At 32.7% G+C, this 11,664-nt stretch overlaps 1 protein-coding gene across 1 annotated transcript; it reads left to right on the plus strand.

The window, feature by feature from the left end:
- The first annotated feature begins 263 nt into the window (after positions 1–263).
- LOC114321238 (glucose-6-phosphate 1-dehydrogenase, chloroplastic) lies at positions 264–7,206 on the plus strand. The gene is made up of 10 exons (XM_028268421.2): positions 264–807; positions 1,797–2,029; positions 2,315–2,409; positions 2,582–2,696; positions 4,792–4,997; positions 5,088–5,237; positions 5,327–5,447; positions 5,531–5,760; positions 6,157–6,357; positions 6,669–7,206. Exons 1-10 carry the CDS (start codon positions 630–632, stop codon positions 6,916–6,918), a joined length of 1,779 nt encoding a protein of 592 aa, XP_028124222.1. The 5' UTR covers positions 264–629; the 3' UTR covers positions 6,919–7,206.
- The last annotated feature ends 4,458 nt before the right edge of the window (positions 7,207–11,664 follow it).

Raw genomic sequence — 11,664 nt, forward strand, 5'->3', positions numbered from 1 at the left:
TGAAAAAAAAAATCCAGAAAATACAAAATAAAAATAAAAATACAGAAGATAAATTCATATATATTTTTTATATTTATTAAATTTCTTTTAAATTTATTTATAAACATTTTACTTTTTAAATAATCTAAAAATTTAAAAATAATAACTAAAATACGGAAAAAATTATTAAAGACAACATAGTACAAAAAATAAAAAATTAAAAAATTATTTTTAAAAACTCAAAATCAAAATTTAATTCTCAATTGGTAGCGGAAAATTTGAATGTGTAAAAATAATTTTCCAGCACCCAAACAGACTTTGGTAGAAGAGGTTTGGAAAGGGGTTGGTGGTTGGGTCCATCAGCCTCGAGGCTTACGTGAGTCATGAGACAAACCAACCCAAAACTGCAAAAATCGTTTTCTTTTCCCATTCGATTGGGTTAACCTAATCGTGTAACACCTGTCTTTCTCTCTCTTTGTGTTTGTGTTTGTTTTGTGTTGGGTTGTTAGCAAATCTAAAAGTAGTCTTTCGGAGATCTCAAGGCTGTGACACCTCGATGTATCCGAAGTCCCTTTCGATCTCGACTCTGTAAAACCAACAATTGGACCCATTTCTCTTGTATAGATTCAATTACAAACTGAGACAAAGAAATGTCGACCCTTTCTTCTTCTGCGCATTGTCGATCATTTTGTTCTTCGCCATCATCATCGGCTTATGGGCATAATCGAATAGCAGTTTCTTCGACTTTTCAGAAGCAATTCGTACCCAGAAAGGTTTCTTTGCAATCAAACAGGAAAACATGGTCCACCGTGGTTTGCATGCAAGATGGTTAGCTCATTTTGCCTCAATATTATATTCTTCATACTCTCATTCTTATTGCTAATTCCTCTCTCTTTTTCATGAATTGGTTGGAGATTTGACTTTCATGTTTGTTTGAATGGCAATTGTCTTTTAGTAAAGTTTTTAGCTCATTTTGTTGCTTATTGTCTGTTATACTGTTGCTCAATCTGATTGTGCATTTTTCTTGTGACCACACCTTAGCAAGTTTTTCTTCTTGTTAAAACGAGCAAAGTTAATTGAACTAGACTCGCGTTAAGCTCTTTAAAGCGATTGAATCGTTATTTAAACATGGCAAGCTTGAACCTATTTTAAAACTTGTTTAGTTTTCAAACCAAGTTTTTTTTTTAATACCAAATTTCACAAAAGAAAGAATTCACGCTTTTATAGAGGCTTCCTAATTAGTAATCAGGAATTTTAGTATTTGAAAAAAAAGAAAAAAGAAAAAAAAAAAAGGAAGACGAGAACTATTTGAACCTATAAATTTTGAACTGTTTGAACCTTTTAGTGGTCGACCGGTAAGGCAAAATATATATATTTTTTAATTGTTTGAACCTATAAATTTTGAATTGTTTGAACCTGACCAGTTGGTTTCCCCCAACGGTAACAAACACTGATTTGCTGAAATCAGTATTCTGTCCTCACTTTGATGAATAGTTGGTGAATTCTCAATTTGATATCGATTTGGTGCAACCGTTGGAGCACCAAATAATAACTTCTTCACCAAAATTTAAATTTGATGCCAGGTTTGGTGAAGCGTTGGAGATGGTCTGAACTATAAAAAATCAAGTTAAGAGCTTGATTAAAGCTCATTTGACTTTGACTTAAAAGTTAAACAAGTCAAGATTGAACCCATTTTAAAGTAATTTTTTTTTTTTTTTAAAACTTGAATAACTTGCTATTGGACTTGACTTGGCTTGTTACAGCCCTGGTTGCCTTTTGTGAGTGTTAGTTCTTATGTGAATGGTCATTTGGTTCAGGTGCAGTGGCCGCAAGAGTAACGTCGATTGAAAATAAAACCCCTTTAAAGAAATTAAAAGATGGGTTGTTGTCAGTTACATCCCCAGAGGAATGCAAGGATGCTGCTGGTTTCGATATCAATAAAGATAAATCCAGTGTCAGTATCACTGTGGTTGGAGCCTCCGGGGACCTTGCTAAGAAGAAGATATTTCCTGCACTTTTTGCACTTTATTATGAGGATTGTCTCCCAGAGGTTTGTATATATCTAGTGTGTTGCTCCTTTCTTATCATTCTATTTAGAAGTTTTAATCTGCAATTTGTGTTAGCTTAATAGTTGTTGGATTTTGTTAATGTTAACAAGCTTGAAATATTTGTACATTCTTTATGAGTGTGCCTTCCATAAAAAAATATACAATCATTTTAAGCTTTGTTAACCAATGCCTATAACACTCGTTGACAAGTCCCATAACTGTTGGCCTTCATATGCTACAATGGAATTATTTTTTCAAGTAAAAATCATGGATTTCTTTGGTTGCAGCACTTCACTATTTTTGGTTATGCTCGGAGTAAGATGACTGATGCTGAACTTAGAAACATGGTTAGTAGGACCCTTACTTGCCGGATTGATAAGAGGTGATCTCAGCTCTATATTTGTCCATGATTTGATGTTCAATTGTTATGTCTTGTCTTCTCCATTTGATTCTAGTTCTCATCATGGGATTTAATGTGTTATCCATTTGTTAAACCTTTTGAGCTTGGCAACTTTTGTGGGCGGCAATATATGAGGTTTCATTTGTTTTTTCAGGGAGAACTGTGGTGAAAAGATGGAACATTTCCTTAAAAGATGTTTCTACCATTCTGGTCAATATGATTCTCAAAATAATTTTGCCGAGCTTGACAATAAACTGAAGGAACATGAGGTAATGTTAGTTTGATTTGAACACTTTTAAGATCGGTGATACCAAGTTCTGCACAACATTTTAATTTAAAGCTTGCTTGGGTAGAAAACTGTAAAATATGACTATATTGTGTCAAGTCAATTATGCTTTAGATCATGATTCTTTGTCCTGCTTTGTAAGGACAAATATTGCTGAATCTAAACTGAGGATATAATAAAAAATGATAGATTATAGGAATTGTTTTTGTCGTTGACTATTAGCACATGGGTTTGCCATATCTTCATTTATATTCATCACTTCTGGCTTCAACGGAAATTCATGTTGATTTCAAGGGAGCTCAAAAACTAGCTTATGGCATTGAATATTAACTTGATCTTAACATATTTATCAATTTAACAGTTGGTGTGGGTTTGCCATTGATTTGATTTTTCGTGTATGCTTTGAATTATGGGAAATGTACAAAATCCTTAAGAATTTTTTTAGTGAGCAACAGAAATAAAAGGAAAGGCAACTTGTTCTTGGTATGTGGCTTAAAATAGCAAATGTTTTCTGTGTTGAGCTGCTACACCATCATAAGCTATGCATAACAGAATCATTAACTTCAACCTTGGGAATTTGGCGGCAAGATATTTCTTCAAGATAAAAATATGTGATACTATCATTTTAGAGCTGGGATTACTGGCTGCATTTATACTTGGACTTTTAAGCTGGAAAGATTATCATTTTTTGTCAGCATTCAAGTTGGTGTTCCCATTTCATTGGTTAATTGTTCAAGGATAAGATCTGATCATTAGAATGTAAAACTCTGGTAGGATGATTGTTAGAAAGAGATGTGACCTAAGTATGGGCATGAAGAACCTCATGGAAATGAAATATGCATTTTCATGTTTATGTAGCCTTAGCCATTCCAGTTGTTCCTTGGTATGTTTTCTACATTTACATTAATAATAACTGAAATATAAAAGGAAATGCCATACATTTGTTCTTGGCTTGACATGTATTTCAAGCAAGGTTCTGAAAAGCGGTTGCAGTCGCCGTAACGGTGGCGGTGACGCGGTTTCGGTTGCGGGGTGTAAAGGCCGTAGTGCAACGGTTACGGTAACCAGAACCGTGAATTTTTTTATTTTTCGTACAATTTGAAAAAAACTTACCGATATGCATATTTTTTTTCCATGATCATATTTATTGGGTTAAAAATAAATATTGATCAATTTTTGTAAATTTTTAAGTGTGATCCAATATATTTCATATTTTTAAATCACTATAAATTGAGTTTTTTACATTTTATTTTAATAATTAATGACTTTATGTTATACAAAAATCAATCGCTAACTATTAAATATAAGATAAATAATGACAAAAGTAAGAGAATAAATAAGAGCCTAAATATATATATATATATATATATACATATTTTAACCAAACCAAATAGAGAATGACCACACTTATTATTATTATTATTTTCAAACAATATATAGATAGACACACACAAACAAAATGGTTTAGTAATAGCAGCTGAATAGAATAGCATAGGTTTTACAGTTTCAACAAATCAATAACATGATCTTCATCTTCTCTCTTCTCTCTCTATATCTCATGCTCCTCCATTTTCTCTCTTTATCTTTCCTCTTCTGTCCCTCTTCCCCCATTTTCAGCTTTTTTTTTGTGTGTTTTTTCAAAAGAAACAGTTTGGAATCGTTACGTAACGGTGCGTAACAGGCCGTTACGGCTGTTACGGCAGCTGCTACAGCCGATACACCTGTGAATCTCAATCACATTGCAAAAGCGGCCGTAACGGGTGGCGGTAACCGCCAAAACCGTTACATAACGGTGTTACGTAATGGTTGCGGTCGCTTTTTAAAACCTTGATTTCAAGCAAAATAACATAATTGGAAATATTGGACATTTTAATGTGTATTTTGGATGCCGTCTTTTGATTTTGTTTAATTTTCTTGGTTAGATCTTGCAGCATCTTGTGTCACATTGGTTGTTTATTTGCAGCCATTTTTAGACCTTCTTTAAAGTCAAGATGGGTAATGGGGTTAAGGTGCTTCCTTTATGTATCTGTCAAATTTTGTTTAAATTTTTAGATTGACAATGATGAACTGCTGTGCAGGGTGGGAGGGTTTCTAATCGCCTTTTCTATTTATCAGTTCCGCCGAATGTATTCACAGATGCTGTAAGATGCGCAAGCCTCTCTGCTTCGTCAGCTAATGGCTGGACAAGGGTCATTGTAGAGAAGCCCTTTGGTCGGGATTTTGAATCCTCATCTGCTTTGACAAAATCTCTCAAGCAATACTTAGAGGAGGATCAAATTTTCAGGTGGGTTTTTTCTGACTGGCGTTGGTTCTTATTAGTAAGTAATGGGCAATGATTTGATTTATTTATTTGTTTTTATTTTTATTTTTTCAGGATAGACCACTATTTGGGGAAGGAGCTGGTGGAGAATCTATCTGTCCTCCGCTTCTCCAACCTCATTTTTGAACCCTTGTGGTCGAGGCAATATATAAGAAGTGTACAGCTGATATTCTCTGAAGATTTTGGCACCGAAGGGCGGGCAGGGTATTTTTCTTTCTCAAATAGTAGTTGTGTTTAATCAGCCCCATTCTGTTCTTGAACTCATGATCCTTTTTGCGTGTGGGTTGTTTCAGGTACTTTGACAATTATGGGATAATAAGGGACATAATGCAAAACCATCTGCTCCAGATACTGGCCCTCTTTGCCATGGAAACCCCTGTCAGTTTGGATGCAGAAGATATCAGAAATGAAAAGGTTTTTTTTTTATTTTTATTTTTATTCTCACTAAAACAGGATAATGTCAAGTGTTTTTGACTAAATTGGTTGGTGGATGTTAGGTCAAAGTTCTACGTTCAATGAGGCCTTTAGAACTTGAAGATGTCGTCATAGGGCAGTATAAGAGCCACACATTAGGGGGTGTTACTTACCCAGGGTATACTGATGACAAGACCGTACCCAAAGACAGCCTAACTCCAACGTTTGCTGCAGCCACCCTTTTTATTGATAATGCTCGATGGGATGGGGTGCCTTTTCTAATGAAAGCCGGGAAAGCTTTGCATGATCAGAGGTGTGTGAAACTAAAGCTTCGTTTGTTTCGGTGAAAAATATTTTATGTAGAAAACATTTTCCTATATATGGTTGCGACTTTAAAACTAATGTGGTAGTGGTTGTATTAGTGGTGGTGTAGTGTGATGGTGTTGGTAAGACTTTAGTCCGGAAAACGTTTTCTACCTTTCAAAAGTGAAAAATGTTTTTTGCCCAAACAAGTTTGTTTTTTGCTGACCTCAGGAAGACATTTTTCATTTTTCGTTGTACTAAATGTCAGAACATGCTGAAAATATTTTTCAGAAAACATTTTCTGTGGAAACAAACGGAGCGCAAGAAGAGATCTCAAGTCATACTGCTTTCATCTCTATTGAATCTTTTGATATTTACTCGTGTAATGCTTGCATTTTCTCCTCAGGGCTGAGATAAGAGTACAGTTTAGGCATGTGCCTGGTAATCTGTACAACCGAAATTTCGCGGCAGATATTGATCAAGCAACAAATGAGCTTGTTATCCGTGTGCAACCAGATGAGGCTATCTACTTGAAGGTCAATAATAAGGTCCCTGGTTTGGGTATGAGATTGGAAAGCAGTAATCTAAACCTTCTCTATGCAGCAAGGTATAATTTAAGATTTTTGTAGATTATTGATGAGATATTTTGTAAACGCCCATATATTCCTTGTGAAATGGATTGTATATCGAGAACTACAATACGAAAGTTTATTTTTTTAATTTTTATATAGAGGCCAGAATTTGAATTTTCTAAAAGAAAAAAGAAAAGAAATTTTAACATATTATTCCATGATTGGGAATTGATGATTATAGGATTCTGTACAATTGTATGACAAAATGTGGAACTCAAGATCGTATTTGTATTGAAAATCTGGAAAATTACACTCATCAACGTTATCCTGTGTTTTTGCCTTGTAGATACTCAAAGGAGATTCCTGATGCATACGAGAGACTTCTTCTTGACGCCATTGAAGGGGAGAGGAGACTGTTTATTCGGAGTGATGAACTTGATGCTGCTTGGGCGCTCTTCACGCCTGTATTGAAAATGCTAGAAGAGAAGAAAACTATTCCCGAGTGTTATCCTTATGGGAGTCGTGGTCCTGTTGGGGCTCACTATCTTGCAGCCAGGTACAATGTTCGATGGGGCGATCTTGGTTTAGAAAAATAGATTTGAGAATGCTCTCTGTGATTTGACAAATGGTGCGAACTAGCTCACGATAGATTTAGTTTTGTTGGGTTTTTGGTATGATTATAGATGAAACTATTGAAGTTATTTCATTGGGGGATTAGAGTTGATAATAGCCATGGGCTCGGGTTGATAGTAGCTGTGGTAGTAATGGTCTGGACCCGACTATTGACCTGAGGCACTGATCGGGAAAGTCATAAAGGAATGTTAAATGAAGAGGAACGCTCCAAGCTGAACTTTAACATTGAATGCATAAGCTTTTCTGTTTTATTTCTACTAGACTATTTTTTTGGGCAATGATTATTCTTTGTTAGTAACTCTTATAGAGTTAATGGTTGGTGGTACTTTTTTAATTCATTCATACTTTCTTCAATTTTTTTTTTTTTTTTTTAAACTTTGGCATGACTTGTTAGAATTATTTTTAAGGATGTGTTCTTAGATTTATGGAGGGAAAAGAAAGGGAAGGGAGAAGCGATTTTTGTATCTAGTATGCTTGAATCGAGTCGACTTGGTTGGAATTGGATTAGGTCTTTCTGTTTAGTTTTGTAAATGGGTTGAGCTATGTAGTAGGCTATTTAAGCTTGTCTTGAAAATTTAATGAGTTTAAGAATGTATTCAAGTTTGATTTGTTCACATGACAAACAAATATTGAATAAGATTTTAATGAGTCAAATATGAATTGAGTTCCAGTAACTTGACTTTTTTATAATATAAATAAGTTTATTGAGCTAAATATTCAGTTGTTCAAATTTTGTTTGAAAAATTAACAAATTTTAAAATATATGTAACTTCTGTTTGTTGAATAATGATATAATTTTAAATAAATTTTTAATGGGTCAAAATCGAGTAACGCAGTTTATTTTGCAACTTGCAACCTTGTTACTACTTTTTTTTCTTGTTACTACTTTGATTGGAAGAGAGAAAGCTTTTGACAATTACAAGAATTTAGAGGAAACTTTTGATTGAGCTTTTTATTGCTTTATAGAAATTTGTCCACAAATACCTACTAAAGAAAGATTTTGTTTGATACCATCTTTGAATTCAAGTGTGATTGGGTGATATGTCAACAACTAGCTTTTAAAGGGTCCCTCATGTGTTTCCAAGGTGGGCAGCATATATATATCACAAACCAATTGCTCAAACACTATTTTCTCTTCTCCTCGAGAAAACAAACAACAAAAATTAAATGCTCAATGAAAAATAAAAATAAAAACTATAACTTGTGTAGCAAGAACATTACTAGGTCTAGGTGCATAAAAACTTGCTTATAAATGAAGATTGAGGGTTGATGATTTTTTTTCATTTGTTTAGTGGATTTTAATGGTAAACAAGTTTCTAACATAAATATACTGTTAGTCCTCAAAATATGTCTCAAGTATCATTTTGGTTCTTGATATTTTAGTTGCTTATGATGTTCGCTTGAGTTAAGGAGTCAAATGAGTTTTTGGGGATAAAGAGACTTAAACCTCGAAATCTTCTAAAGTCGACGATTTTCCTCACTATAAATTTCGTTGTTGTTTGACGGATCTATGAATCTATTCTAAATATCATCAAATTCCTCAAATTTTAGGCGGCAAGAAATTCTTTAGCATTAAATCGGGATATTCAAGAAGAATAAGTTCACTTTCTTATGGACTTATGAGAATGATTCGGATCTCGTTCATGATTGAACCTAGGAGTTAACTTTAGAAAAAGTCTATTCTTTTTTGTCGGTACACTGTTTTCAAATTATTTAAACACGCATTGAATAAGTTGTTGACCAAATTGACAATTTAAAATATCAAAAATTAAAATGTAACATAGCACGTGCTTTAAAAATGGACAATGCACTCGTTTGACATAAGACTATGGAGCTAAAATAGTCACAAAAAGATAAAATAGACTAAAGTCAATAAGACAAAATTTCATATCCAAATTATAATCATTTTTTTTTTCTTACAAAAGTCAAAATAGTCAAAAAGTTCATCCAAACGAGACTTTTTAGTCCATGTTAAAATAACAAAAAAATAAAAAAAATTAACTCACATCTCAAACGAACCCAATGTATTTGACAGTAGATATGACAAAAAGACAAGAAAGAAAAAGAAAAACCCCTCCTATGTGTACTACTTTAAATCTTCAATAGAACTAACACTTTATCCACAGACTTTACCTCATTATAATGATTGTGATTATACAATAAATTTGCTGGATTGACGGAGGTGGCATATTGTTGGAGAATTTTCCTAGAAAAACATGATTTTCTTGTTGAATTTGAGAAAATGATTTTCTTGTTCAACTAACACGAGCTATTCTCATGAATCTGTACATCAAATAACAGTATGCGAAAATATTAGATACATAAACCAAAACACTCAAGGACTCACCAAATCATTGATCATCACATACATTTTCACTGTAAAAGAATCGACGGTGATCAATTGACCAGTAGTAATTAACAACAATGTTAGAAACACATAACTTCACATACAAAATATGTGAATACATAAAATAAAATAAAAAAAACATATGAATAGATAAGATTTTATACTAGTTGTTTGTGGATCCACTTAAAAATTCTATCCACCATTTTACTTTTTTGTGTTTGATTTCTCTGTTCTCAAATTTATTGAGTAATTAATTAATGTTTTAGAGTTCCAAACTGCCAAATGCATGGAGTGAAGCTCCGTAAGGGGCAACAAATTGGCTAGAGATCCTCATTCATCAAATCTTTGTTTCAAAACATAATAAAAACTTTATAAGTGCGACAATATTGACTCAACTTCATTAAATAATTAAGAATAAAAATAACTCAGTATATTTTACGATTTCTCATTTATCAGGAACACTAGATAAACAATCACTATGAATGGCATGAGCAAATTAAATCATGAGATACCTTTTGAAGAACCTGTATTGGAGTTGGAATCAAGTCTATTACTTTTCCTTTAAGACAATGCACACACTTTTCTTAAAGGTCGATGATTATGAAAGAACACTACATATATACGTATACAATTTACAAAACTAATGCAAAATTCATTACACCTTAAGGTAATGTTTGGTCACATGCGACTCAACTATTGGGTCATTTAACCTCTCATTTAGGAGCACCAATTTTTTTTTAAAAAATTCTTATTGTTGAAGGTCTCTGTTATTTATTTATTTATAATTATAATAAAATAAAGTCTCATTTAATATTTAACCTATGCTTGCAAAAATTTTGTACTGCTATTTTGTTTGGTTTATTAGAATGAAATTATCATCATTCTCTTGTTTAGTTTATTAAAAAAAATTATAAAAAATTACATTTCAAATGGAATTATCATTCATTATTGTAAGTGATCATTCTATAAGAAGACTAAAAATTTAGCATTCTATTTCGTTCAACTTTCATTCCAATAAACCAAACATAACTTCTTTGCTTTAGCAAGACAGCCAAACAATTAAAACAAATAGAGCATGCTTCAATTGGTTATAAGTAAGCTCAATTGTACTTAAGGAAAAAAAGAGAATAATAATGATTAAGCATGTGGTGTGGATCAACTTTCCTTTACAGGAGCACTAAACAGAAAAAGTTTTGTGCAATGAGCAACCTTGGAAGTGACATTCCAAAGTAACAATTCCTTCATTTTAAGGATCATGAGTTTTACATAAAGCACTCAAATAGGTATTAGGAAAAGGTTATCTAGTGGAATCAATCCGAGTCATATGGTTCACAATCAAATAGCCTTTCTAGATCCACAAAGCCACGACATATATATTATTTGATGCCAAAATGGGGCTTTTATGTCCATGTTGGATAAGTTAAGTGCAATTTCAATTCATGAGACTATGATGATATAGAATAAGTAGCTGAAGAATTTCTTGAACGACTGGCGTGCCAAAAATTTATGAATATGTTAAAAAAGAGAGACCAAGCTGAGATTGCTGTTACCGATTTAGTTAGGGAACCGAGCAAGTGATGTCGAATTACCAAACACATAATAACTTCGAATTTGGTAGTTAACGTTTAGACTTTTAAATTGATGTTCTTTCTATTTTGAAATTTTATGTTTTAATTTTACCTTAATTTAGAAATTCTTGTTTTGAGTGTCACTTATTTTGGCACCTTTTTATAGACATTAGAGCTTTACTATTTTTAGTAACTTTTTCCATTACTGGCTATTATGTGTTATAAAATGATTAGAATTAGTCTATATTATAAATTTAGTTACAAACCTTCATTAGAAATAGTTTATTATAACTTCTATATCTTTCTTGTCAAATTAAGATTTTTTTTTAATGTATTTTAGATTTCTTTCGCCTATTCAATGCCTATTTTTGCAATTAGATAAGTGAAGAAAAAAAATTATTAGGTGCCAAGAGGGCACTACGTGGCACCCTCCCCTCCCAATCACAATCAACTAGCCTCGCTTCCCGCAATTTTAGCATAAGTTAATCGACCCTACTTTCAAAATTAATAAATATAAAATAAAAAGAGAGAAAATATCTTCTTAATTAATCAAGAAGTATGCAACCTTAATTAATCAAGAAGTATGCAACCTTATCCTTATGCGGAGAAATTATTTCCGTAGTTTGAATAAACGGCAATCACTTTATTTTATTATTATCATTTTTTATTTTTTTGACTCAATCAATTTTCACTCTACTTTTTCACATTTGTGGCGTCTTTCATGCACAGCTCATAGATATACAACTTATTTTCACCATATTGATTGCATGGACTTATTACATGATGGGTACATA

This window comes from Camellia sinensis, chromosome 10 (genome assembly GCF_055761805.1).
Source record: "Camellia sinensis isolate YWXY chromosome 10, ASM5576180v1, whole genome shotgun sequence".
In the NCBI taxonomy this organism is placed as follows: Eukaryota; Viridiplantae; Streptophyta; class Magnoliopsida; order Ericales; family Theaceae; genus Camellia; species Camellia sinensis.

Excerpts from the sequence above, each read along its gene's own strand:
- LOC114321238 (XM_028268421.2), top strand. The coding sequence starts at position 630 with ATGTCGACCCTTTCTTCTTCTGCGCATTGTCGATCATTTTGTTCTTCG. Across the intron at positions 808-1,796 it reads CGTGGTTTGCATGCAAGATG|GTGCAGTGGCCGCAAGAGTA; the intron begins GTTAGCTCATTT and ends CATTTGGTTCAG. Across the intron at positions 6,358-6,668 it reads AACCTTCTCTATGCAGCAAG|ATACTCAAAGGAGATTCCTG; the intron begins GTATAATTTAAG and ends TTTGCCTTGTAG.